Source organism: Mobula hypostoma, chromosome 10, assembly GCF_963921235.1.
Source record: "Mobula hypostoma chromosome 10, sMobHyp1.1, whole genome shotgun sequence".
NCBI lineage: Eukaryota > Metazoa > Chordata > Chondrichthyes > Myliobatiformes > Myliobatidae > Mobula > Mobula hypostoma.
The window spans coordinates 49,355-75,621 of record NC_086106.1 but is presented as its reverse complement, the minus strand read 5'-3'; the positions used below and the strand labels follow the sequence as shown (position 1 = coordinate 75,621).

General features: G+C 45.6%; 1 protein-coding gene across 2 annotated transcripts in view; it reads left to right on the top strand.

Moving 5' to 3' along the window:
• Positions 1 to 24,242, top strand: part of LOC134352579 (tyrosine-protein kinase receptor UFO) — a 195,980-nt gene extending 171,738 nt beyond the window's left edge. For both annotated transcript variants that reach the window (XM_063059831.1, XM_063059830.1), the window contains 3 exons: positions 2,491 to 2,650; positions 15,974 to 16,110; positions 18,950 to 24,242. In XM_063059831.1, the coding sequence (XP_062915901.1) occupies positions 2,491 to 2,650; positions 15,974 to 16,110; positions 18,950 to 19,370 (718 nt within the window). In that variant the 3' untranslated portion in view covers positions 19,371 to 24,242. The remainder of the gene's footprint in view (positions 1 to 2,490; positions 2,651 to 15,973; positions 16,111 to 18,949) is intronic.
• Positions 24,243 to 26,267: the final 2,025 nt, after the last annotated feature.

Here is a 26,267-nt window from a genome sequence, read left to right as displayed (position 1 = left end):
ATGCAGCCTGCAGAATCAGTAACGTCACGTCTGAGGCACGTGCTGAGAGTCAGGTTTATCGTCATCTGCACAAGTACATGTATGCACAGGCACAATGAAATACTTATTTACAGCTGCATCACGGGCACGTAGCTTCAGATGCACAACTTTCAGAAGAAAGATATGCATGAAACAAGAATTATTCACAACTTTAACAAGGAAGAACACAACTAAGAACAGAAAAACAATAGTGCAAAGTGGTCAGTGTTGCTGTTCTGAAGTAGGGTCGTGGCAGTTGTTTCAAGAATCAAATGGTTACAGTGAAGTAGCTCTTCCTGGAACTGGTGGTGTGAGGCTTCAGGCTCCTATACCTCCTGCCCGATGGCAGCTGTGAGAAGATGGCATGGTTTGGATGGTGGGGATCTCTGATGATGGATGTTGCTGCCTTGGGGCAGGGCCTCCAGTGGAGGAGGAGGAGGAGGGATGTGTTGGTCTGAGCATACTACTCTCTGCAGCTTCCAACATTCCTGCATGTTTGAACTGCTGCACCAGACTACGATGTAGGACACTTTCATCAGTACGTCTCTGGGAACTGGGTTCAGTGACATGTCTACAAGTTGAGGATTTGTGCAGGATGGGTCAAGAATCTGATGGTTACAGGAAAGCCACTTTTCCCGAACCTGCAAGCGCGAGATTTAAGACCATAAGATATAGGAGCAGAATTAGGCCATTTGGCCCATCAAGTCTGCTCCACCATTTCATCACGGCTGATCTAACCTTCCTCTCAGCCCCAATCTCATTGCTGCTCTGCTGTCATCCCTGCCAGTGTTCTTTTCCAATCAATTCTGGCCAATTCCTCTCTCATGCCTTTGTAATTCCCTTTACTCCACTGTAGTACTGATACATCTGACATTAGCGTCTGCTTCTTAAATTTCAGGGTGAATTCAATCATATTATGATCATTTTCCCCCAAAGGTTCTTTTACCTTACGATCTCTTATCAATTCTGGTTCATTGCACAACAACCAATCCAGAATAGCTGATCCCTCTATTAGGCTCAACATGAGCTGCTCTAAAAAACCCTCTCAAAGGCACTCTAGAAACCTCCCCCCTCCAGAATCCAGCACCAACCTGATTTTCCCAATCTACTTGCATATTGAAGTCCCCCATGACTACGGCAACATTGCCCTTTTGGCATGAATTTTTTTATCTCCTGTCGTAGACCATATTCTTGCTACTGTTTGGGGGTCTGTATACAACTCCCATAAGGATCTTTTTACCCTTGCAGTTCCTTTGTTCTATCCACAATGATTCAATACCTTCCAACCCTATGTCATCTCTATCTAATGATTTTTTACCAACAGAGCAATGCTGCCCCTTCTGCCTTCTTGTCCGTCCTTTTGATACAAAGTGCATCCTTGGATATTAAGCTGCCAGCTATAATCTTCTTGCAGTGATGCCGACAACATCATACCTGCCAATGTGCAACTGTGCTGCAAGTTCATCAAAGTTGCTGGTGAACGGCTATTGTCTCAGCTTGCCCCTGCCCCACCAAACTCGTATCTGCACGTTCACCAGCAACTTTGATGTGTGTTGCTTGAATTTCCAGCATCTGCAGAATTCCTCGGGCTGCAAGTTCATCTAGTTTAAACCATATACTGTGTGCATTCAAATATAACACCTTCAGTCCTGCATTCACCCTTTTCAATTTTGTCTGCCTTTTAAGCTTCAACTCATCCTGTTGAAGTTGATCAACTTCACTTAACTATGCTCCAGGGACAATGTATAGCTTTTTAACCCACTGACCCAATGTGGCAGCAAACTGGAGTGAGAGAACTCGCCATGTTTAGACTACTTACCCATCTTTCAGAGGAAAGCGGGTCATCCTGGGGAATCCACTCAGTCACAGGGAGAGTGTGAAAACTCCACACATTCATCACCTTATTGAACTAGTTGGGACTGAACGTGGGTCTTTGGCACTGGGACATACTGGCTGTACCAGCTGTACCACTGTGAGGACAGATCCTTTCTAAACACAAATGGGTTTGAGTGGGAAGACAGGCAGCAGAGTCTGGAATAATCTTGTCACAAGGCTCTCAAGGATATGTCTCAGACCTATGACAAACGCTGATCACTCATTCTCACACAGTTAGTGTCACTGAAAATCTGTGGGCTGTGAGCTGTATGATGTCTAAGGGATCTCTCTGTTCATTATTCTCCCTCTGCCTCTCTCTGTCCTCCTTTCTCACTCCCCCTCCCCCTCTCCCTCCCCTTCTCCCTCCCCTCCCCCTCCACTTCCCCTCCCTTTCCCCTCCCCCTCCCTTTCCCCTCCCCCTCCCCTTCCCCTCTCCCTCCCCTTCCCCCTCCCCTCCCCCTCCCTCCCCTCCCCCTCCCCTTCCCCTCCCCCTCCCCTTCCCCCCTCCCTCCCCTTCTCCTCCCTTTCCAATCTCTCTCCTCTCTCTCTATTCCCCCTCTCTTTCATACTTACTTTCTCCCCTCTATCTCATTTTAGGTTGAATGAAAACATGAGTGTCTGTGTGGCTGATTTTGGCCTTTCCAAAAAAATCTACAACGGGGATTACTATCGCCAGGGCCGGATCTCGAAGATGCCCGTGAAGTGGATCGCGATCGAAAGCCTGGCAGACAGAGTTTACACAAGCAAGAGCGATGTGGTATGTACACTGTACCCTGAGCCACTTGGAGCTCCAACCTGGAAGATAATGTCTTGGTGTACGCAATGCCCTGTGAATCTGGAGATGATGAGATACAGAGAGTCTTATGAAGTCAAGAATAAAGTGTCAATCTTTTAATTATAGTCACTTTATTAGGTGTTCTGTGGTTAAGAAGGCATACGGTGCATTGGCCTTTATTAATCGTGGGATTGAGTTTAGGAGCCGAGAGGTAATGTTGCAGCTGTACAGGACCCTGGTCAGACCCCACTTGGAGTACTGTGCTCAGTTCTGGTTGCCTCACTATAGGAAGGACGTGGAAACCATAGAAAGGGTGCAGAGGAGATTTACAAGGATGTTTCTTGGATTGGGGAGCATGCCTTATAAAGATAGGTTGAGTGATCTTGGCCTTTTCTCTTTGGAGTGATGGAGGGTGAGAGGTGACCTGATAGAGGTGTATAAGATGATGTGAAGCATTGATCGTGTGGATAGTCAGAAGCTTTTTCCCAGGGCTGAAATGGCTAGCACGAGAGGACACAGGTTTAAGGTGCTTGGAAGTAGGTACAGAGGAGATGTCGGGGGTAAGTTTTTTACACAGAGAGTGGTGAGTGCGTGGAATGGGCTGCCAGCGATGGTGGTGGAGGCGGAAACGATAGGGTCTTTTAAGAGACTCCTAGATGGCTACATGGAGCTTGGAAAAATAGAGGGCTGTGGGTAACCCTAGGTAGTTCTAAGGTAGGGACATGTTCGGCACAGCTTTGTGGGCTGAAGGGCCTGTATTGTGCTCTAGGCTTTCTATGTTCATAACAATTAAAAATAACAGGAACCAATTCACTGTACTGTAAGGGAGAGTAAGCAAAGTAGGAGAAAAAAAAAGACAAGGAGACGAAGAAGTTGAGGTCATCTTATACAAAAAGCTCACTGTCCAAAGAGATAAAGCAAATTCCAGTGATTAGAGATAGTCTATGAAGTAGGATCAAGTGGAATGACAGCTGGTGCAGTAGAAACTTCCAGAAAAATACAGAAACAGCCATAATGCAATTGCTGAAAATTCACTGAAAAATGACGTCTATAAGGAAAAATACAAGAAAACATAGGAAAAGTTAAGCTACGATACTTTAATGGGCCTTTACACACAGACTGGGGGATGTCTGTAATGCATTGTACACAGACAGGGGGATGTCTGTAATGCATTGTACACAGAGTGCAGGGTGTCTGTAATGCATTGTACACAGACTGGGGGGGTCTGGAATGCATTGTACATGGACTGGGGGGTGTTTGGAATGCATTGTACACAGAGTGGGTGGTGTCTATAATACATTGTACACAGATTGGGGTCTGTCCAGAATGCATTGTACACAGAATGAGGGTGCCTGTGATGCACTGTACACAGACTTGGGGGGTGGGTTGGTTTGGAATGCATTGTACACAGACTGGAGGGTGTCTGTACTGCATAGTACACAGAGTGGGGAATGTCTGTAATGCATTGTACACAGAGTGGGGGGTGTCTGTAATGCATTGTACACAGACTGGGGGTGGTGTCTGGAATGCATTGTACACAGAGTGTCGGTGTTTGGAATGCATTGTACACAGAGTAGCGGTGTCTGGAATGCATTGTACACAGACTGGGGGATGTCTGTAATGCATTGTACACAGAGTGGGGGGTGTCTGGAATGCATTGTACACAGCGTGGGGGTGTCTGTAATGCATTGTACACAGAGTGGGGGGTGTCTGTAATGCATTGTACACAGAGTGGGGGGTGTCTGGAATGCATTGTACACAGAGTGGGATCTGTCCAGAATGCATTGTACACAGAGTGGGGGGGGGGTGTCTGTAATGCATTGTACACAGAGTGGGGGGGGTGTCTGGAATGCGTTGTACACAGACTGGGGGATGTCTGTAATGCATTGTACACAGAGTGGGGGGGTGTCTGGAATGCATTGTACACAGAGTGGGATCTGTCCAGAATGCATTGTACACAGAGTGGGGGGGTGTGTCTGTAATGCATTGTACACAGAGTGGGGGGTGTCTGGAATGCATTGACGCAGACTGGTGGGGTGTCTGGAATGCATTGTAGACAGAGTGGTCTGTGTCTGGAATGCACTGTATACAGAGTGGTTGGTGTATGGAATGCATTGGGAGGTTGTGGTGACAAATACATAGAGACATGTAAGAGTCTTTTAGGCAGGCAGATAATGGAGTGGCATGGACATTGTGTAGGCCAAAGGGATCAGTATAATTTAATTTCTTGCTTAATTAGTTGGACACGACATCATGGGCTGAAGAGTCTTTTCCCAGGTACTGTTCTATGTTTCTGTCGACTGGGAATGGCATTGATTCGAGAGTGGTGATCAGTTTGTAATCCTCATCACCAGAGATCAGAATCAGGTTTATTGCCACTGACACACTGTATATTGTGAAATCTGTTGTTTTGTAGTACTAGAGAGGTATCATCAGCATCTCTGGTTGTCTCCAATCTTGTCCAGGTTGTGTCTTTATTCCCTTTCTCTAAATCTGCTTGGCTTTAGGTTAAATTTGTTGTCATAGAAGGCTTTCCTAAGGCATAAGTATTATGAAAGTAATCTTACAGCAGCAACACAGTACTTTACAAACAGGATGAACACAAATTTAAATAAGAGAGGGGTGAGTTTAAAGGGGATGTGTGGGCCAAGTTTTTTCACATGAGAGTGGTAGGGTTGTTTAATCTACCCTGTGAATAACCTGCCGGTGTAGTGCTGGAAGCTGATACAATGTTGATCTTCCAGAAGCTTTCAGATGGACACATGAATGGAGGGATATGGGTCACGTGCAGACAGAAGAGATTTAATTTTATCTGTAGAGACTTTGTAGGCCGATGGGTCTGTCCTTGGACTGTTTTATGTTCTGTCCAGTTTGCTGGCCTGTAGCCTGTTCTGGGACACCCTGATGGGTTTTAGAACCATAGAACATAGTCCTAGGGTTGAGGTTCTTAACTGGAAGAAGGCCAAATTTGAAGAAATGAGAAAGGATCTAAAAAGCGTGGATTGGGACAGGTTGTTCTCTGGCAAGGATGTGATCGGTAGGTGGGAAGCCTTCAAAGGAGAAATTTTGAGAGTGCAGGGCTTGTATGTTCCTGTCAAGATTAAAGGCAAAGTGAATAGGAATAAGGAACCTTGGTTCTCAAGGGATATTGCAACTCTGATAAAGAAGAAGAGGGAGTTGTATGACATGTATAGGAAGCAGGGAGAAAATAAGGTGCTTGAGGAGTATAAGAAGTGCAAGAAAATACTTAAGAAAGAAATCAGGAGTGCTAAAAGAAGACATGAGGTTGCCTTGGCAGTCAAAGTGAAGGATAATCCAAAGAGCTTTTACAGGTATATTAAGAGCAAAAGGATTGTAAGGGATAAAATTAGTCCTCTTGAAGATCAGAGTGGTCGCCTATGTGCGGAACCAAAGGAAATGGGGGAGATCTTAAATAGGTTTTTTGCGTCTGTATTTACTAAGGAAACTGGCATGAAGTCTATGGAATTAGGGGAAACAAGTAGTGAGATCATGGAAACTGTACAGATCGAAAAGGAGGAGGTCCTTGCTGTCTTGAGGAAAATTAAAGTGGATAAATCCCCGGGACCTGACAGGGTGTTCCCTCAGACCTTGAAGGAGACTGGTGTTGAAATTGCAGGGGCCCTGGCAGAAATATTTAAAATGTCGCTGTCTACAAGTGAGGTGCCGGAGGATTGGAGAGTGGCTCATGTTGTTCCGTTGTTTAAAAAAGGATCGAAAAGTAATCCGGGAAATTATAGGCCGGTAAGTTTAACGTCGGTGGTAGGTAAGTTATTGGAGGGAGTACTAAGAGACAGAATCTACAAGCATTTGGATAGACAGGGACTTATTAGGGAGAGTCAACATGGCTTTGTGCGTGGCAGGTCATGTTTGACCAATCTATTGGAGTTTTTCGAGGAGATTACCAGGAAAGTGGATGAAGGGAAGGCAGTGGATATTGTCTACATGGACTTCAGTAAGGCCTTTGACAAGGTCCCGCATGGGAGGTTAGTTAGGAAAATTCAGTCGCTAGGTATACATTGAGAGGTGGTAAATTGGATCAGACATTGGCTCAATGGAAGAAGCCAAAGAGTGGTAGTAGAGAATTGCTTCTCCGAGTGGAGGCCTGTGACTAGTGGTGTGCCATAGGGATCAGTGCTGGGTCCATTGTTATTTGTCATCTATATCAATGATCTGGATGATAATGTGGTAAATTGGATCAGCAAATTTGCTGATGTTACAAAGATTGGAGGTGTAGTAGACAGCGAGGAAGGTTTTCAGAGCCTGCAGAGGGACTTGGACCAGCTGAAAAAATGGGCTGAAAAATGGCAGATGGAGTTTAATGCAGACAAGTGTGAGGTATTGCATGTTGGAAGGACAAACCAATGTAGAACATACAGGGTTAATGGTAAGGCACTGAGGAGTGCAGTAGAACAGAGGGATCTGGGAATACAGATACAAAATTCCCTAAAAGTGGCGTCACAGGTAGATAGGGTCGTAAAGAGAGCTTTTGGAACATTGGCCTTTATTAATCGAAGTATTGAGTATAAGAGCCGGAATGTTATGATGAGGTTGTATAAGGCATTGGTGAGGCCGAATCTGGAGTATTGTGTTCAGTTTTGGTCACCAAATTACAGGGAGGATATAAATAAGGTTGAAAGAGTGCAGAGAAGGTTTACAAGGTTGTTGCCGGGACTTGAGAAACTCAGTTACAGAGAAAGGTTGAATAGGTTAGGACTTTATTCCCTGGAGCGTAGAAGAATGAGGGGAGATTTGATAGAGGTATATAAAATTCTGATGGGTATAGATAGAGTGAATGCAAGCAGGCTTTTTCCACTGAGGCAAGGGGAGAAAAAAACCAGAGGACATGGGTTAAGGGTGAGGGGGGGAAAGTTTAAAGGGAACATTAGTGGGGGCTTCTTCACACAGAGAGTGGTGGGAGTATGGAATGAGCTGCCAGACGAGGTGGTAAATGCGGGTTCTTTTTTAACATTTAAGAATAAATTGGACAGATACATGGATGGGAGGTGTATGGAGGGATATGGTCCGTGTGCAGGTCAGTGGGACTAGGCAGAAAATGGTTCGGCACAGCCAAGAAGGGCCAAAGGGCCTGTTTCTGTGCTGTAGTTTCTATGGTTTCTATGGTAACAGGCCATTTGGCCTTTCTAGTCTGTGCCAAAATTTTATTCCACTAGTCCCATTGACCTGCACCCAGTCCATAACCATCCAGACCTCTCCCATCCATGTATCTTATCCAACTTATTCTTAAAACTTAAGAGTGAGCCCGCATTTACCATGTCAGATGGCAGTTTGTTCCACACTCCCACCACTCTCTGAGTGAAGAAGTTCCCCATAATGTTCCCCCTAAACCTTTCCCCTTTCACCCTAAGGCCATGTCCTCTCATATTTATCTCTCCTAATCTAAGTGGAAAGAGCCTACTCGCATTTACTCTGTCTATACCCCTCATAATTTTGTAAACCTCTATCAAATCCCCCCTCATTCTTCTACGCGCCAAGGAATAAAGTCCTAACCTGTTCAATCTTTCCCTGTAACTCAACTCCTGAAGAACTAGCAACATCCTAGTAAATCTTCTCTGCACTCTTTCAGTCTTACTGATATCCTTCCTATAGTTAGGTGATCAGCACTGTACACAATAGTCCAAATTTGGCCTCACCAATGTCTTAAACAACCTCACCATAACATCCCAACTCCTATACTCAATACTTTTTATGAATGCTAGGATGCCAAAAGCCTTCTTTACAACCCCATCTACCTGTGACGCCACTTTCAGGGAATTATGTATCTGAATTCCCAGAGCCCTTTGTTCCTCCACACTCCTCAGCGCCCTACCATTTACTGTGTATGTCCTACCTTGATTTGTCCTTCCAAAATGCAACACCTCACACTTGTCTGCATTAAATTCCATCTGCCATTTTCTGGCCCATTTTTCCAGTTGGTCCAGATCTCTCTGCAAACTTTGAAAGCCCTCCTCGCTGTCCACAAAGCCTCCAATCTTAGTGTCATCAGCAAACCTGCTGATCCAATTTATCACATTGTCATCTAGATCATTGATATAAACAACAAACAACAATGGTCCCAGCACAGATCCCAGAGGCACACCACTAATCACAGGCCTCCAGTCTGAGAAGCAATCATCCACTACCACTCTCTGTCTTCTCCCACACAGCCAATTTCGAATCCAGTTTACAACCTCTCCATGGATACCTAGTGTCTGAACCTTCTGAACTAACCTCCTATGTGGGACCTTGTCAAAGGTCTTACTAAAGTCCATGTAGACAACATCCACAGTCTTTCCTTCATCTACTTTCTTGGTAACCTCCTCGAAAAACTCTATAAGATTCGTAAACACAATCTACCACACACAAAGCCATGCTGATTATCCTTAATCAGCCCTTGGCTGTCCAAATACTTGTATATCCGATCTCTCAGAACACCTTCCAATAATTTACCTACTACTGGTGTCAGGCTCACTGGCCTGTACTCACCTGGTTTACTTTTGGAGCCCTTTTTAAACAACGGAACAGCATGAGCTACCCTCCAGTCCTCCGGCACTGCACCCGTGGCTAAGGACATTTTGAATATTTCTGCCAGGGCCCCTGCAATTTCTACACTAGTCTCTCTCAAGGTCCGAGAAAATATCATGTCAGCCTGGGGGATTTATCTGCCTTTATTCGCTGTAAGGCAGCAAGCACCTCCTCCTCTTTAATCTCTATATGTTCCATGACACTACTGTAAGGGTCTTTGCCCCACTGACCCCCCGTTGCCTAGGGTGAATAGCTGTTGACCCCACCAAACAGATCAATTGCTTTGGTGCGGATAAGGTGTGATTCGCCCAATGATCAGCCACAACACAAATATGAAAGAATATACAATGTGCGAGTAAAGAATTATACTTTATAGCAAATTTTTGGTGATGGGTTAGTAGAAACAACTACAAGAAAAGGCGCCACATAAGTAACTTATCAGTCTTGTGCACATAATATTTTAATACGTTGGAGCTCACGCCTCCGATTCCATCCACAACGTCCTTCCGAGACTCTGGCCACCATCCGAACACCCGAGGTCTGGTGTCCACCACCTGGGAACCGCTGTCCGTTCCTCACCCGTCCGTCCTCTCTGCTCGCCTCCCACAAAAGACCGTGCTCCTCAACTCAGCACACATATACGTGATAACAGAACATGACTTCCATTGGCTAACAAATGAATACAATTTCCATTATCACACTGTATAACCCAAACATTGCAGTTACAGAGAACCCCTTGCTCAGCAGTTAACATTACGAGAAGCCATTTTAATATAACACTTCAGAGAAGCGATCAACAGTTACCAGTCCATCTAGTATACTGAGAGCCTAAACTACTGCTTGTTTCCCTTCCTTCCATATACGCTATGCCAGTTTCCTGAGTAAATACTGATGCAAAAACACTGTTTAAGGTCTACCCCATCTCGCGAGGCTCCACACATAGACGACCACTCTGATCTTCTAGGGGACCAATTTTGTCCCTCACTATCCTTTTACTCTTCATATACTTGTAGAAACCCTTCGGGTTTACCTTCGCATTATCTGCCAAAGCAATCTCATGTCTTCCTTTTGCCTTCCTGATTTCCTTCTTTAGTATTTTCTTACATTTTCTATACTCTTCAAGTACCTCATTTGTTCCTTGTTGCCTATACCTGCTATACACCTCTCTCTTTTTCTTAACCAGATCACCAATATCCCTTGAAAACCAAGGTTCCCTATGCCTGTTAACTCTGCCTTTAATCCTGGCAGGAATATGCAAACTCTGCACTCTCAAAATTTCACCTTTGAAGGCCTTCCACTTACTGAACACATCCTTGTCAGAAAACAACTTATCCCAATCCACTCGTCCTAGATCCTTTCACATTTCCACAAAATTGGCCCTTCTCCAATTTAGAACCTCAACACGAGGACCAGACCTATCCTTATCCATAATTAACTTGAAACTAATGACATTGTGGTCACTGGACCCAAAATGTTCATCTACACATACTTCTGTCACCTGACCTGTCTGGTTCCCTAACAGGAGATCAAGTATTGCATCCTCTCTTGTAGGTACCTCTATATATTGATTTAGAAAACTTTCCTGAACACATTTGACAAACTCCAAGCCACCTAGCCCTTTCACAGTGTGGTAGTTCCAGTCAATATGTGGAAAGTTAAAATCCCCTACTATTATAACTTCCTGTTTCTTACATCGGTCTACTATCTCTCTACAGATTCGCTCCTCCAATTCTCTCTGACTATTGGGCGGTCTATAATACAACTCTATTAGTGTGGTCACCCCTTTCCCCTTCCTCAGCTCCACTCATATGTCATAGTCATAGTCATACTTTATTGATCCCGGGGGAAATTGGTTTTCGTTACAGTTGCACCATAAATAATAAATAGTAATAAAACCATAAATAGTTAAATAGTAATATGTAAATTATGCCAGTAAATTATGAAATAAGTCCAGGACCAGCCTATCGGCTCAGGGTGTCTGACCCTCCAAGGGAGGAGTTGTGAAGTTTGCTGGCCACAGGCAGGAATGACTTCCTATGACGCTCTGTGTTGCATCTCGGAGGAATGAGTCTCTGGCTGAATGTACTCCTGTGCCCAACCAGTACATTATGTAGTGGATGGGAGACATTGACCAAGATGGCATGCAACTTAGACAGCATCCTCTTTTCAGACACCACCGTGAGAGAGTCCAGTTCCACCCCCACAACATCACTGGCCTTACAGATGAGTTTGTTGATTCTGTTGGTATCTGCTACCCTCAGCCTGCTGCCCCAGCACACAACAGCAAACATGATAGCACTGGCCACCACAGACTCGTAGAACATCCTCAGCATCGTCCGGCAGACGTTAAAGGACCTCAGTCTCCTCAGGAAATAGAGTCGGCTCTGACCCTTCTTGTAGACAGCCTCAGTGTTCTTTGACCAGTCCAGTTTATTATCAATTCGTATCCCCAGGTATTTGTAATCCTCCACCATATCCACACTGACCCCCTGGATGAAAACAGGGGTCACCGGTACCTTAGCTCTCCTCAGGTCTACCACCAGCTGCTGCAGATAATTCTGCTCACACCATGTGACAAAGTTCCCTACCGTAGCCCTATACTCAGCCTCATCTCCCTTGCTGATGCATCTAACTATGGCAGAGTCATCCGAAAACTTCTGACGATGACAAGACTCTGTGCAGTAGTTGAAGTCCGAGGTGTAAATGGTGAAGAGAAAGGGAGACAAGACAGTCCCCTGTGGAGCCCCAGTGCTGCTGATCACTCTGTCGGACACACAGTGTTGCAAGCACACGTACTGTGGTCTGCCAGTCAGGTGATCAAGAATCCATGATACCAGGGGAGCATCCACCTGCATCGCTGTCAGCTTCTCCCCCAGCAGAGCAGGGCGGATGGTGTTGAATGCACTGGAGAAGTCAAAAAACATGACCCTCAGTGCTGGCTGGCTTGTCCAGGTGGGCGTAGACACGGTTCAGCAGGTAGACGATGGCATCCTCAACTCCTAGTCAGGGCTGGTAGGCGAACTGGAGGGGATCTAAGTGTGGCCTGACCATAGGCTGAAGCAGCTCCAGAACAAGTCTCTCTAGGGTCTTCATGATGTGGGAGGTCAATGCCACCGGTCTGTAGTCATTGAGGCTGCTGGGGCGTGACGTCTTCGGCACAAGGATGAGGCAGGACGTTTTCCACAGTACAGGAACCCTCCGGAGCCTCAGGCTCAGGTTGAATACATGGCGAAGTACTCCACATAGCTGAGGGGCACTGGCCTTGAGCACCCTGGTACTGACACCACCCGGTCCTGCAGCCTTACTTGGGTTGAGACGTTTCAGCTGTCTTCTCACCTGTTCAGCTGTGAAGCCCACCATGGTGGTTTCCTGTGGGGAAGGGGTATAGTTATGCGAGCAGGGTGGGGGACTGTGAGGAGGGGTAGGAGGGGAGAGTGGAATATGTGTTGGTTGGGGACCAACAACAGATGGTTCATGTGTGGGATGGGCAGGGGCCACAATGTCAAATCTGTTAAATGTTACGTACCCCGTAACTGGGTTGCCAAACCAGCAGAAATGGATCACTCAGTTGGAGTCTGGATTACTGGAACTAAAAAAGTTTTATTCAAGAAATAAGCAACACAATACTCTAATCAAAAAGATAATAAATGCAACAGTTCGGCAATGATAAACACACATGTACACAGAACTAGGATAATAGGATCAATCAAGCTCTATCGTCATCTAGGGGTAAATGACCAGTTTCAAAGTGACGCAAAATTCAGTTCAATTGAGTTCAGTTCAGTTCACAGTAATCACTGCCGAGCCGGTGGACAGTGGGGGGGAAGGAGAGAGAGAGCGAAAGCAAATGAATATTCAAAATGGCTTCCACACAGACCTTCGGTATTCCTCGCAGTCAGCTTTCGGGCGAGCCCTTTATAATGTCTTCTGAGGTCACTGACTGTGACCCCTCCGTTTCAGATACGATCGTTCTTCCACGGTGAACCCAGCACCCAGGCAAGGGTGGACACACACAACAGGTTCCCGCCGATCCGTACCTTTCTACCCTGTGCGTCTCTGGCTGGTCCCGCGACCAGACCTCCAACAACGCCCACCGACTTGTGGGAGGTGCACCACTTTCAGGGTCTCGTTACCTCGTGGTGTCATGTGTGTCCTGCCTTAGCGAACCTGTCCCTTTTTATCCCCCTGCTGGGGTATCGCCTGTCCATCACACTTCAAACAGTTCAGGGTTCAAACGGAGCCGATCTTGACTATACCCAGACCGGTGTCTCCTTCCGTTAAACTCTCTCGTCTCGTCATTAACATTTCCAAATGCTGCTCCATTGTCTTCCTTATCTCTCTTTCTCCTGAAGACAGGTGGCAGATCAACTGCTGATCCCACTGGTGCCAGCACAGGACAATTAACATCTTAATCTATGTGTACTTTTTGTAACCCTTTTTCGTCACATAAAGAACAAGTTAAGTTCATTGGCCCTGTCCACACTGCCTCCCGCTCCTCTGTTGCTAGTTTGCCGGAACCCAGTGATGGTCCTCATCCCCCTCCAGACCTCTCTCATGTTGTTCTGCTGGAGTTTCCACTCAAGCTTCCTCCTCTACCTGTCTTTAGCCTCCCTGATCCTGGCTTTCAGTATTGCCCTTAGCTCCTCCCTATTTCCATCTCTAAACGCCCTCTTTTTAGCGTTCAGGATGTCCTTAATGTCCTTTGTCACCCATGGCTTGTTATTTGAATAACAAAGAACAGTTCTTGTCGGAACATTGCAGTCCACACAGAAGTTGATGTAATCAGTGATGCATTCTGTGAGCCCATCAATATCCTCTCCATGTGGCTCACAGAGTGCCTGCCAGTCTGTCACCTCAAAACAACCCTGGAGCGCCTCATAAGCCTCCTCCGACCATTTCCTCACTGTCCTCGAGGTTGCAAGTTTACTCTTCACCAGAGGAACGTAGCAGGGTTTTAGATGCACCAGGTTGTGATCTGACCTTCCCAGTGGGGGGAGGGGAGAGGAGCTGTATGCATCCTTAACGTTAGCGTACATCAAATCCAGAGTCCTCTCCCCTCTGGTTGTACAGCTCACATACTGCGTGAAGTTGGGCAGTGTTTTAGCCATGGTAACCTGGTTGAAGTCACCCGAGATGGTAATGAGGGCAGTCGGGTGCTGAGTTTGTAATCTGGCTATGACGGTGTAAATGATATTATACGCCGACGTCGGGTTGGCGGAGGGAGGGATGTACACAACAACCACAATTGCATGCGAGATTTCCCTTGGCAAATAATATGGCCGGAGTCCAACAGCAAAAAGTTCAATATCTGGGCTACAAACACGTTCCTTGATCGTAATATGCCCAAGATTGCACCATCTGTTATTTACCAGAACCACAAGCCCCCCTCCTTTACACTTACTGCTCTCAGTGCAATTCCGGTCAGCTTGAACGGTCTGGAAGCCCTCTATGGAAACGCTTTGATCAGCTATGTCCTCGTGCAGCCACGTCTCAGTAAAACACGTGACACTGCTCTCCCGAAATGTTCTCTGACTCCTGACAAGCGCAGTCAGTTCATCCATTTTATTCCCCAGCAATCTCACATTTCCCATGATGAGAGAGGGGAGACATGGCGTATAACTTCTCTACTCCAAAAGTCTCTGTTGTCTCAACCCGGTCCTCTTCCCTCGCCTTTTTGATCCCCCTCTGCATCCTCTGTGTGTTTTCCTCCAGATTTCAGCCGGGATGTCCGCTGCTCTGTTCGCTAAACTGGCGGCATGAGCGCAATCAATTGGTCCCTGGAATAAACAATGCGGCCATCCTGCTGTCACGCTAACGAGATGTGTCTGAATGTAACTAATTCCAGCGCTAAAAAAGCAAGTAAAACTCTCTCCACCAGCATGTTAGAGAGGGTGCAGCTTCAACGTGTTACCATGAGAAAAAAAATACAACAAATGACTAAGTTAAAAAGTTTAAAAGTAAGAAACAACGGAGCAACTGTAACTGGCTGCATGCACGACCGGTGCATGCGCATAAGCCATATGGCCTCTGTAGGCAAGCCCTCCGGGCTGTCCTGTCTACGCACAGCTGTGATATTTTCCCTGACTAGTAATGTCACTCCTCTCTCTTTCATCTCTCCCCCTCTATCACGTCTGAAGCAACGGAACCCCGGAACATTAAGCTGCCAGTCCTGCTCCTCCTGCAACCAAGTCTCACTAGTAGCAATAATGTCGTAATCCCACGTGCCAATCCACGCCCTAAGCTCATCTGCTTTACCTACAATACTCCTTGCATTGAAATAGATACACCTGAGAACATTTCTATCACGCACAAACTTTTGATTTCTGTCTATACATGCAGTCCTCGCATGACCTTTATCCTCCTCCACCTCACTATCTGTTCTAACACTCTGCAAATCTAGTTTAAACCCCCCTGAGCAGCACTAGCAAACCTACCCGCAAGGATGTTAGTCCCCCTCCAGTTCAGGTGCAAACCATCCCGTCAGAACAGGTCCAACAAAGCCCAATTGTCCGGAAACATGAAGCCCATCCTCCTGCACCATCTCCTTAGCCACGTATTCAGCTGCATTATCTTCCTATTTCTAGCCTCACTAGCACGTGGCACGATTAGTAATCCAGAGATTCTTTTCTAGGTTCTGTCTGGTTTGCCAGACTGCATCCTGGTCTGGAACACCCTGATGTGTTTACTAGGTTCTGTCTGGTTTTCCAGACTTCAGCCTGGTCTGGGACACAGCCTGATGTATTTTCTCTCTCTACTTTGCAGTGGTCCTACGGTGTCACCATGTGGGAGATTGCAACCCGTGGACAGACGCCTTACCCAGGTGTGGAGAACAGCGAGATCTATGACTACCTGCGGCAGGGCAACAGACTGAAACAGCCACCTGACTGTCTGGATGTACTGTAAGGATCTTTAACCCCTCTCACCCAAAACATGCTGTATCCTCCAACTCGGAATACAGAGAATTCCTTCGTTGTAATGTTGTTTAATATATTTGTAGTTTCATTTCTGAGCACAGAATTTCTATGGACATGTGGAATTTTTCCTGAATTGCGGGTCAACTTTTCATTCCCCTCCGTAGACGCCACCTGTCTGGTGCGTTCCTCCAGCATCTTGTGGGCAGGTGCTCAATATTTTCAGCATCCGCAAAATCTTCTGTCCGGTCAGACTGGGGCATTTCCGTGGCCTTCATTCCCCATTCAGGGGGCTGGAGTGGAGCAGAGCTGGGAGCTCTGAGCGGACTCACTCACAGATATGACAGCCATGCTTTATTTTAATTTAATAGGTTTATTCAAGTAACACAACGCAATATCACAACATGCTATAATACAATGTATAGGACTTCATAAAACACACTATAGTTTGATAAAGTGAAGCACAATAAGTTATTTGAAATATTACAGGAAACTCTAGATCTAGATTTGAAAGACCTCCGCCTAATCAGAAATCTGTACTGGGAACAAACTGCACTGTAAGAATAGATGGAGAAGTGAGTCAGTTTACGAAAATCAAGAGAGGCTTTAGACAAGGGTGTGTTTTCTCCCCTGATTTATTTAATGTGTACAGTGAAACAATATTACAAAAATTAAGGGACATCTTAGGAATCAATAATTTCAGATATTCAGATGACACTGTGTTAATTGCAAGTATGGAGGAAGAACTACAAAACTTAATTGATATAGTTGTTGAACAAAGTGCAAAATGGGTCTATCTATCAATTGTAAAAAGACAGAATGTATGGTGATATGCAAAAATAAGGAGAATCGTATCTGCAGGCTGAGAGTAAATAGGGAAGACATAAAACAAGTAAAGAACTTTTGCTACTTAGGAAGCTGGGTGACATCAGATGGCAGGTGCGACTTGGACATCAAAAGAAGAATAGGGATGGCAAAAGACACCTTTACGAGAATGAAGAGTATACTGACCAATACTAAACTAGGCATGACAACCCACCTCAGAGTACTGAAATGTTACGTTTATCCAGTTATGTTATATGGCTTAAAATGTTGGACAATATCTAGTAACATGAGGAAACGAATTGTAGCAGCAGAGATGTGGTTTTTGAGGAGGATGCAAAGAATATCATGGACGAAACGAATATCTAATGAGAATGTCATGAACAGAGCAAACACAAAAAGAGAAATAATGTATGAGATCATGAAAAGGAAACGTAACTTCATTGGACATGTGATTAGGAAAGAGGAGTTAGAATGCACGGTAATTATGGGAAAGGTTGAAAGGAAGAAAGCAAGAGGAAGACAAAGACAAATGATGATGGAGACAGCAGCCAGAGAACTGGAAATGAATACCAATGAATTGATCCACTTGACCCGAAACAGGAGTGTGTGGGCCATGGCAGTCAAAGCTCAAACTGGGCATGGCACCTGATGATGATGATGATGATGATGATTTATAGTTTCAAATTAAAACACACTCAAGCTCCTGAGGAGCCCAACATTTCTGGGTATTCCTCATTGTTCCTGTGGCATGCTCCTTCTCCAAGGATAGCCAAGCACAGACATACAGTAACCCCAAAAGAGGGGTGGGGAGTCCCCTCAGGCAGAATCCTCAACTGTCTGCTGCTGGACCCATGAATGGCCAGCTTGGCCAGGCCCAGCAGGTCCCTGAGTGACTCCCCCACCCCGTGACTTGCAGCCTGTGTGGCCAAAGATCAGGAATGCGGGGCTGAAGTGCAGCCAGAACCGGAGGAAAAGCACCTTCAGATATTCAGAGGCTGTCACCTCTCACACGCCACATACTGTTTCCTCTCGGCCACAGAAATGTCAGATGCCGGGGAGTCCGTAGACCGATTCAAGAATTTATTGCATGGTACTGCTCTGCCCCAGGACCCCGGTGTATAGTGGGAGGGCTCCTTCATAATGAGACCTTAACTGGGGCCCTCCCTGATGGCCATTCTTCCCATGCCTGCTCACTCTCCATTTACTGCTGTTACCATGATCCTCTCCCGCACGCTGGTTGTGTTGGTTTCTGACTTACGGACTGTTCAGATTATGAGCAATTCTCAGAGACTCTGGCAGCGTTCCACTCACTCTAAACACGGAGGCTTGCTGGTGAAAGTCCAAAGTGTGTTTGAGGGGTGTAGGCATGTGCTAAAGCGTTAGATCTATCTCTACATTGCTTTGTGTGTGTAGCTGAGGGATAGAATCTTGGGGAAGTACATGGGAAATTGGGCAGAAAATAAGGAACTGCAAAGAGTTGTGGACACAGTACAGGACATCATGGAAACCAATCTCTATCTATACTACCCACTGCCTTGGAGAAACAAAAAATAATCAGACCCCACCCACTCCAGACATTCTCTCTTCTGCCCCCACCCATCAGGTAGAGAATACAAAAGCCTGAGAGCATGAACCACCAGGCTCAGGCAGTCTCTGTCTTTCTCTTTGTACAATGAGTTTCCCTCATACAACAAGATGATTCTTGCCCTCACAATCTACTTGTTTACCTGCACTGCACTTTCTTTGTAACTGTAATGCCTTAATCTGCATTCTGTTACCGTTTTCCTCCTTAATTCCTCAGTGTGTTGTGGATTTTTGGCATGCAAAACTAATTTTTTCACTATACATGTGACAACAATAAACCAAAGGAGTTACTGTAGGATTAGTACAATGGGTGGTTGGTGTTCAGTACAGAGTTGATGGGCTAAAGGGCCTATTTCATTGCTGTATCTCTCTACGACTCTGTGTGGTCATACCATTGACTCTTGACTCCTCTTTGCAGGTACGAGTTGATGTACTATTGCTGGCAACTAAATCCTAGAGAACGGCCAACATTTGAGATAATCTGCTGTCAGCTGGAGAAAATTCTAGAAGACCTGCCGGACCCTTCAGATCCAGAGGAGATCCTCTACGTCAACATGGAGGATGCCTGTGGGCGGCGGGACAGCAGCTGTGAGCAGGGAGCGGTGGGGGGCAGGGACCTTGAGGAGTGTCTAAAGAACTCCAGCTCGCAATTCTCCAAGGCGCCCACCACCACCACAGTTGACGTCCACCAGACGGACACAGTTGACCGCTACGTCCTGTGCCCACCCGCTGAGACAGCCCGTCTCATGGCAATGGCCTCACTCTCCAGCGCCAATGATCCATGCTCGCTGGCTGATGATCTTCCACTGGAGGAGCTGTGTGGAAAGGATTGCAAGTGATAGAGATGGTGTGCCATTCACGATGTTTTGTGTTTACAAGTGCCTTACCTTCAACAATCTCTCCATTCAGCTCCAAGCAGGCACTTCCAAAAGTCACTATGACCACAGTGGTACAGGGAACAACCTTCTTGGCAACTGTGGCAACTGGAGCCATTGTTACAGACAAACCAATCGAATCAACCATTCCCAAACCCAATCTATTTAGCACAAAATCTCTCATATACCATGAAACTCAAAGTTTCCCGTTTGTTTAATGCTTGGCATTCTTCATTTCCTTTAAAGTGGAATTCATGAGATGAGATATCTCCAGACTTCCAGTCACCAGGGGCCGGTTTTCCCTTATCATCTCCCTGCTTCCCATCCCGGTGACACCACACTTCAAAGTCTGGGATATTGCTGCCCAAACAAGAACCGGATCCTGAGCACCTTTTGGAATTGTGGTTCAGTTTTTGTTGGTGAGGTGTGGTGGAGTCAGTCACTATGGAGCCTAGCATGCTGGGTATCCATGACCCAGCTTACATTTTCACTGATGGTCAATGAGTTGTGAGTTCTGCGGGAACCTCGGACTCAGTTTTTTAACTTTTATATTTGGCAATGGGAATAGGAAATATTTGTGACATAAAAAAATTTATTAACAATGGATCAGATGAGGTTTTCCTCAAAATTTATATTTTCCTTAACTATTTAAGATAAAGTTGGAATGAGAGGGAGAAATGTTAGCAGCAAAGTATAGACAGGCGGAGGACCATGTTCTGAGAACATGCTGCTTTCCAAGCTTCTTCCTGTATCTCCCTAGTAGACTCAAAATCAGACGTATTTCATCTCAGTGATAACAAGTATACATGCAAGGATCATTACTGGGTAACTGGGGTATAGTTAGCATTCCCTCGGTGGAAGGGATTTTCTCAAGCACCACACTGAACACATAGACATCACTCAAAGGCTGAATATCGAGCACTTTGTACCAGTCTCGAGGGCTGGAAAAGTATAGACACTGTGACCTCTCTGCCAACTGAACATGCCGCACTTTAGACTCACTTGCACACAGTGGGGAGAAAACCCTGACTGTGGGTTCCAGCATTGGTGTCAGAGAGCTGGTTGAATTATTAGGTACTTTGCTTCTGGGATTAAGTGTTGGTTCAATAGCTCAATAACTCTGTACCTCTCCTCATTTGTTGGACAATTGCCAGTGTGGTGGGCCACTGCTCCTCATTGTGACCTTAACCAGTAGATATTTCATCAGCTTTCTGTGCAGTTGGCTTTTTGTTAGCAATCATTTTGCTGTTTCTCAAGTGTGAACCCTTTTACAAACCAGGCCTGCAGTAGCTTGGAAAAGGAGTCAAGTAAACCAGGAGAGCAACAGCAGACTTCTTGGCAGTGGGGCTTTGTTGACCAGGACACTGATACTTGGGGGTGAGAGTCAGCATCCACCCCAGCAGCCAGAACCATTTAAATTTTGAATGCCAACAACAGTTATTTTCAAAGAAACCTCTTTGGGCAAAAGACAGTTTTAGCCATTGAGACCCAATCTTTGGGCTTTCAGTGTCTGGGCAAGATTAATATGGTGTTTTTGTGTGGCATTTGACCTCAGGCACACTCTGGTGTGAACTCAAGCCAGGGGATGGCACTCATGTTGCGTAGATGGACCAATCACCTTCCAGATACCTGTTCCAATGATGGTTCGCTGAGAAGTCTGGGATACCCACTGTGTACATTCAGAAGTAATTGACCAATGAAAAACTGACTTTTTCATTGCTCTATCATATTCAATTTGCTATTGTTGATTTTTTAAATTCCTTATGAATGAACTGACCCCATATTAACATGCAATGTCTTAGAGTCAGACAGCACAGGAACAGGCCCTTCACCCTAGCTGGTTCATGCCCACCTGTTAGTTCCAGTTGCCTGCATTAGGCCAAAGACGTTTGTTCCCACATGGTGCAGTGAGGCTGTACAAGGCCCAAATGCTTAACCAACGAAGGGGCTCACCTTCTCGAGCATTCTGAGTTAGTTAGACAGCTACCAACACTAGAGCAATTGTCCACTGCCAACACAACACAGTTACAAGAGGCCAAGACTGCAGGAAAGATTGAACAAAAGAATCCCATCAGAACTTCATTAGGAATTTGGCAAGCAAAGGTTTTATTCATATTCAGGCTTCAATTAATACAATTTTCAGTAACCACAATTGAATCTACAACAGTATGTATCTTCCTGAGATTCAGTGTTCCTATTCACCACTGCAGAAGTACTCAGGACAATAATGTCATGCCCACTCAGACACACTGCCAAAGTCAACAACTACATTAACCACACTGCCAACGGCCTGATTATCTTTGGCCACCTGCCTTTTAATCTACTCAATAGTCCGGCTGCAATGTCTGAGACAGTAAGAAGAATTAGGTCACTTGGCCCAACAAGATTCCTCCTCCATTCCATCATGGCTGATTTATTCTCCCTCTCAGTCTCACTCCCTTGCCTTCTCCCCATAATCTTTGATGCCCTTACTAATCAAGAACCGATCAACCTCCACTTTAAATATGCCCAATGATATAAATTCGACAGATTCACCACTCTGGCTAAAGTTGTTCGTCCTCAGCTCTAAGACACCAGGTTTCAGTGAGGGGAATGGGTGGATGTGCCACTCTGTAGAGAATGCATCAGTGTACTGTATAATTGTCAGTGTGTAATTAGGCAGAAGAGTTATTCATCATAAGCAGCTGGAAGTACTCATCAGGTCAGGCAGGATCTGTGGAAAGAGGAACAGAGTTAATGTTTCAGATCTAACTAATGGTCTCAGACCTGAAATATTAACCAGTTCTCTCTCTACAGGCGCTGCCTGACCTCCTGCGTGTTCCTCTTTCTCCACAGATGCTGCCTGACCTGCTGAGTGTTTCCACCAGTCTCAGTTTATATTTCTGATTTCCAGCATCTGCAAGGACTCAGTGGATTTACTATAAAACATCAGTAACACAGAAATTTAACACCTTTGCAGCTAAAAAAACGTCCAAGCTGATAAAGTGACCTTTGGAGGACTTGGTGATAGGGAAGGTCTATTAGAATTTGTCTCCAATTGGGTTGGGTTACTAACCAGTAATGATGGAAGATCAGAGTGGGAAAATTTCCCCCTGTGTAGCGGTGGTTATTAACTACCCTGACGCCAAAACTAAGTCACCTGAAGGAGTCAATTCCCACTGCTGTCTGTCAGGAGTTTGTATATTCTCTCCGTGACGGCGTGAGTTTCCTCCAGTTGCTCCGGTTCCCTTCCACGTTTCAAAGTTGTCGGGTTAGTAGCTTAATTGGAGATGGGTGTAATTGTGTAGCACAGCCTCACTGGGCAGGCAGGGCCTGCTACCATGCTGTATCTCCAACTAAAAATTTAACAAAAATAAAAACATCAAGCGTTCTCCTGAACCAAAATTCACCCTTAAAGAAAAATAGGATAAACTTGACAGTTGGAGGCAATATGACTTTGACCTTTTAGGTCTGGGGTCAATGTATTTTTTTCTACTTTGCCAGGAATATAATATTCTCTCTTGACTTTTGGGTTTCAGTAAGGTATTTGTTCAAATTTATGGGCTAGAAATATTCCAAAGGAGCAAATGGGCAAGATTGCCAAGTGCGTTAATTTGCATTTCTCCTGGCCCTTCCTGTGAGCCACTGGGGGACACAATGGAACAAATGGCGCACAGTGCTAGTGACCTCATTTCCATCCAGACCACCTGTGCTGCATGTTCCCCCTGTAACCTCATGGGACTCTCCACAGGTACTCTAAATTCCTCGCCATGTTCCTCCACAGATTCTCTGCTCTCCTCATCACATTGTCCCTGTAACCTCATGGGTTTCTCCACAGGTTCTCCAGTTTCTTCGCCACGTTGTTCGTGTAACCATGTGGGTTTCTTCACAGGTTCTCCAGATTCCTCACACATCTCAAACTAATGCCAGTTAATGGGTTAATTACCCTGGTGTGTCAATCTGCAGTAGAATCTGGAGAGAGCTGATGGGGATGAGGGAAGAATAAACAAATGGGATTAATGTAAAACTTGTGTGAATAGCTGGCTGGCATAAACTAGATGGACTGAAGGGCCTGTTTCTGTGTTGTATGACTCTGTGACTCCATCATGCCTTAAGGTTACCCAGTAACCCAAGACCTTTGTTGTCCATTCCCCTTACCATTTCCTGTAATCCATCTACCCAATCTCCAACCTGTTTTCATAGTAAACATGGCATTTGTGTGAAATCTACCAAGATGAGGGATTATATATCCAAACATCTGGAAGTTGGAAATCTTTTGCATCAAACCAAACCCACAGAGAGCACCTACCGCTGGTCTAGGATATCCTGGGAATCAAAGGACCACCTACCACTGGTCCAGGATATCCCAGGCAGCAGTGGACCATATACTATTGGTCCAGGATATCCTGGGCAGTAGCTGACTCCAGACAAAGCTATGCTATGATTGATTTCTTAAACTTTGCAGGTCTCTTTCTTACAAAAGTTTTTATACAAGTGTATATACTTGATTCAAGCTGTAATTAATTGCATCTATTAGTTGCTGTTCAGGCTGAGAGCTATATCGCGGCTAAATATTGATGTACATGCTTTTTATTAAATAAATTCTCTTTATTAGTCTGATTGTCCGTAGTATGATTGTCATATTAGTCTGATTGTCATTGGACTGAACTAAAATTAATCAGATAACGTTTGTATCATGAAGCCTTGCAACAGCAGAAACTTAATGTCTCACCCGAATTGCTGAGTCAGAATGCCGAAGGTCAGGGGTAACATTTGGCCCACTGCGCCTATCAGAAGATGGGACAGTGAGGATGTGTTGGGGGCTGTAATGGACTGGATTGGGATGGAAGGACAGTGGTTGGTGGGTGACTCAGGTGAGTGGGTTGTGTTTGGGTTTGAGTGGCTAAGGGTGAAATGTTCGGAGAAGGGTGACCGAGATGGGTTTTTCAGAATGGAGGTGAGTTTGGCAAGGGTTATTTAGTGTAGTATTTGGAGAGGGGTGTTTTGGGAGGAAGGGGTGATTGAGGTGGGATTCTTTGGGAAGGAGCACATACAAAATGCTGAAACATCTGTGGAGAGGAATAAACAATTGCTGTTTCAGGCCAACACCCTTCGTCAGGTCTGGACAGGAAGGGGAGGAGAAGGAGTACGAGCTAGCAGGTGATAGGTGAAACGGGGTGAGGGGGATTGAGGGTGGGCGGGGAGGGGAATGAAGTGAGAAGCTGGGAGGTGATAGGTGGAAGAGGATGAAGAAGAAGAAGGAATCTGATAGGAGAAGAGTGGGCCATAGAAGAAAAGGAAGGAGCGAAGTTCGAAGTAAATTTATTATCGAAGTACATATATGTCACCATATACAACCATGAGATCCATTTTATTGTTTCTCTGCGACCACGTTTTGTGTGGATGTGCTCAATGGTTGGGACGGTTTTGTCTGTGACAGACATTTTTGTACATTTTTCTATTCAAGGAATTTGTGCTTCCGTTCCAGGCTGTGATGCAGCCTGTCAATATACTCTCCACCAAACATCTCAAAGTTTTAGATGTCATGCTGAATCTGCAAACTCCTAAGTAGAGATGCTGGTGTGCTTTCTTCTTACATGCTGAGTGCAGGACTGGTCCTCCAAAACAGTAATCGAGGAGTTTAAAGTTCCTGACCCTCTCTTCCTCTGATCCCCTGATGAGGACTGGCTCATGGACCTCCAGTTTCCTGCTCCTGAAGTTAATAATCAGCTCCTTGGTCTTTCTGACACTGAGTGAGAGGATGTTGTTGTGGCCCCACTCAGCCAGATTTTCAAACCCTCCTATATGCTGATTCATCACGATCCTGCCCGCGACGGTGGTGTCATCAGTCAGTGGTGATCTTGAGGCTTTTGCTCTTCAAGGCTTCAGTCAGAGAAAGCAAAGAGAGAAGAGCTCAAGGTTTAAGTGTTTTTTTTCTTTTTTCCTTCTTTATATCTGCTCAGCTAGAACAGTAGAGATGCCAGGCAAGGTAGTTGAATGTTCTTCTTGCGGGATGTGGGAAGGTAGGGAGACTTTCAGTATCTCTGACAACTACAAATGCGAGAAGTGCATCCAGCTACAGTTTCTAACAATCTGTGTAAAGGAATTGGAGCTGGAGCTGGAACTGGATGAACTCTGGATCATTTGGGAGGCTGAAGGGGTGATAGATAGGACATAGAGATGCAGGCCACAGGAAACTGGGTGACACTCAAGAAGGGAAAAGGGGTTGAGGAGCCAGTGCAGAGTACCCCTGTGGCCACCGCCCTCAACAACGGGTGTATCATTTTGGATATGGATATTGATATGGATTGGGGGGTGGGTGTTGACCTAACAGAGGAAAGTCACAGTGGTCGTGTCTCTGACACTGAATTTGGCTCTGTGACTTGGAAGGGAAGGAGGACACTGTGGTGACAGGGGAACGGACAGGAGGTTCTGTGGGAGAGAACGAGATTCCCAGAAGTTATGTTGCTTCCAAGGTGTCACAGTCTGGGATATCTCAGATCAAGACCTCAGCATTCTTAAGTGGGAAGTGAAGTCAGAAGTTTTGGTCCATGTAGTACCAATGACATGGGTAGAATGAGTGACGGGTTCTGCATAGGGAGTTCAGCGAGTTAGGTGCTAAGTTAAAGGCAGGACCTTCAGGGTTGTGATCTCAGGATTGTGATCTGTGCCATGTGCTAGTAAGACCAGAACAGGGAAGATTATACAGTTTTATACATGGCTAAGGAGTTTGTGGAGGGAGGGCATAAGATTTTTGGATCATTGGAGTTCCAGGAAAGGTGTACAGAAGGGAGGGTTTGCACCTGAGCTGGAAGGGACTAATATCTTAGCAACACACATAAAAGTTGCTGGTGAATGCAGCAGGCCAGGCAGCATCTCTAG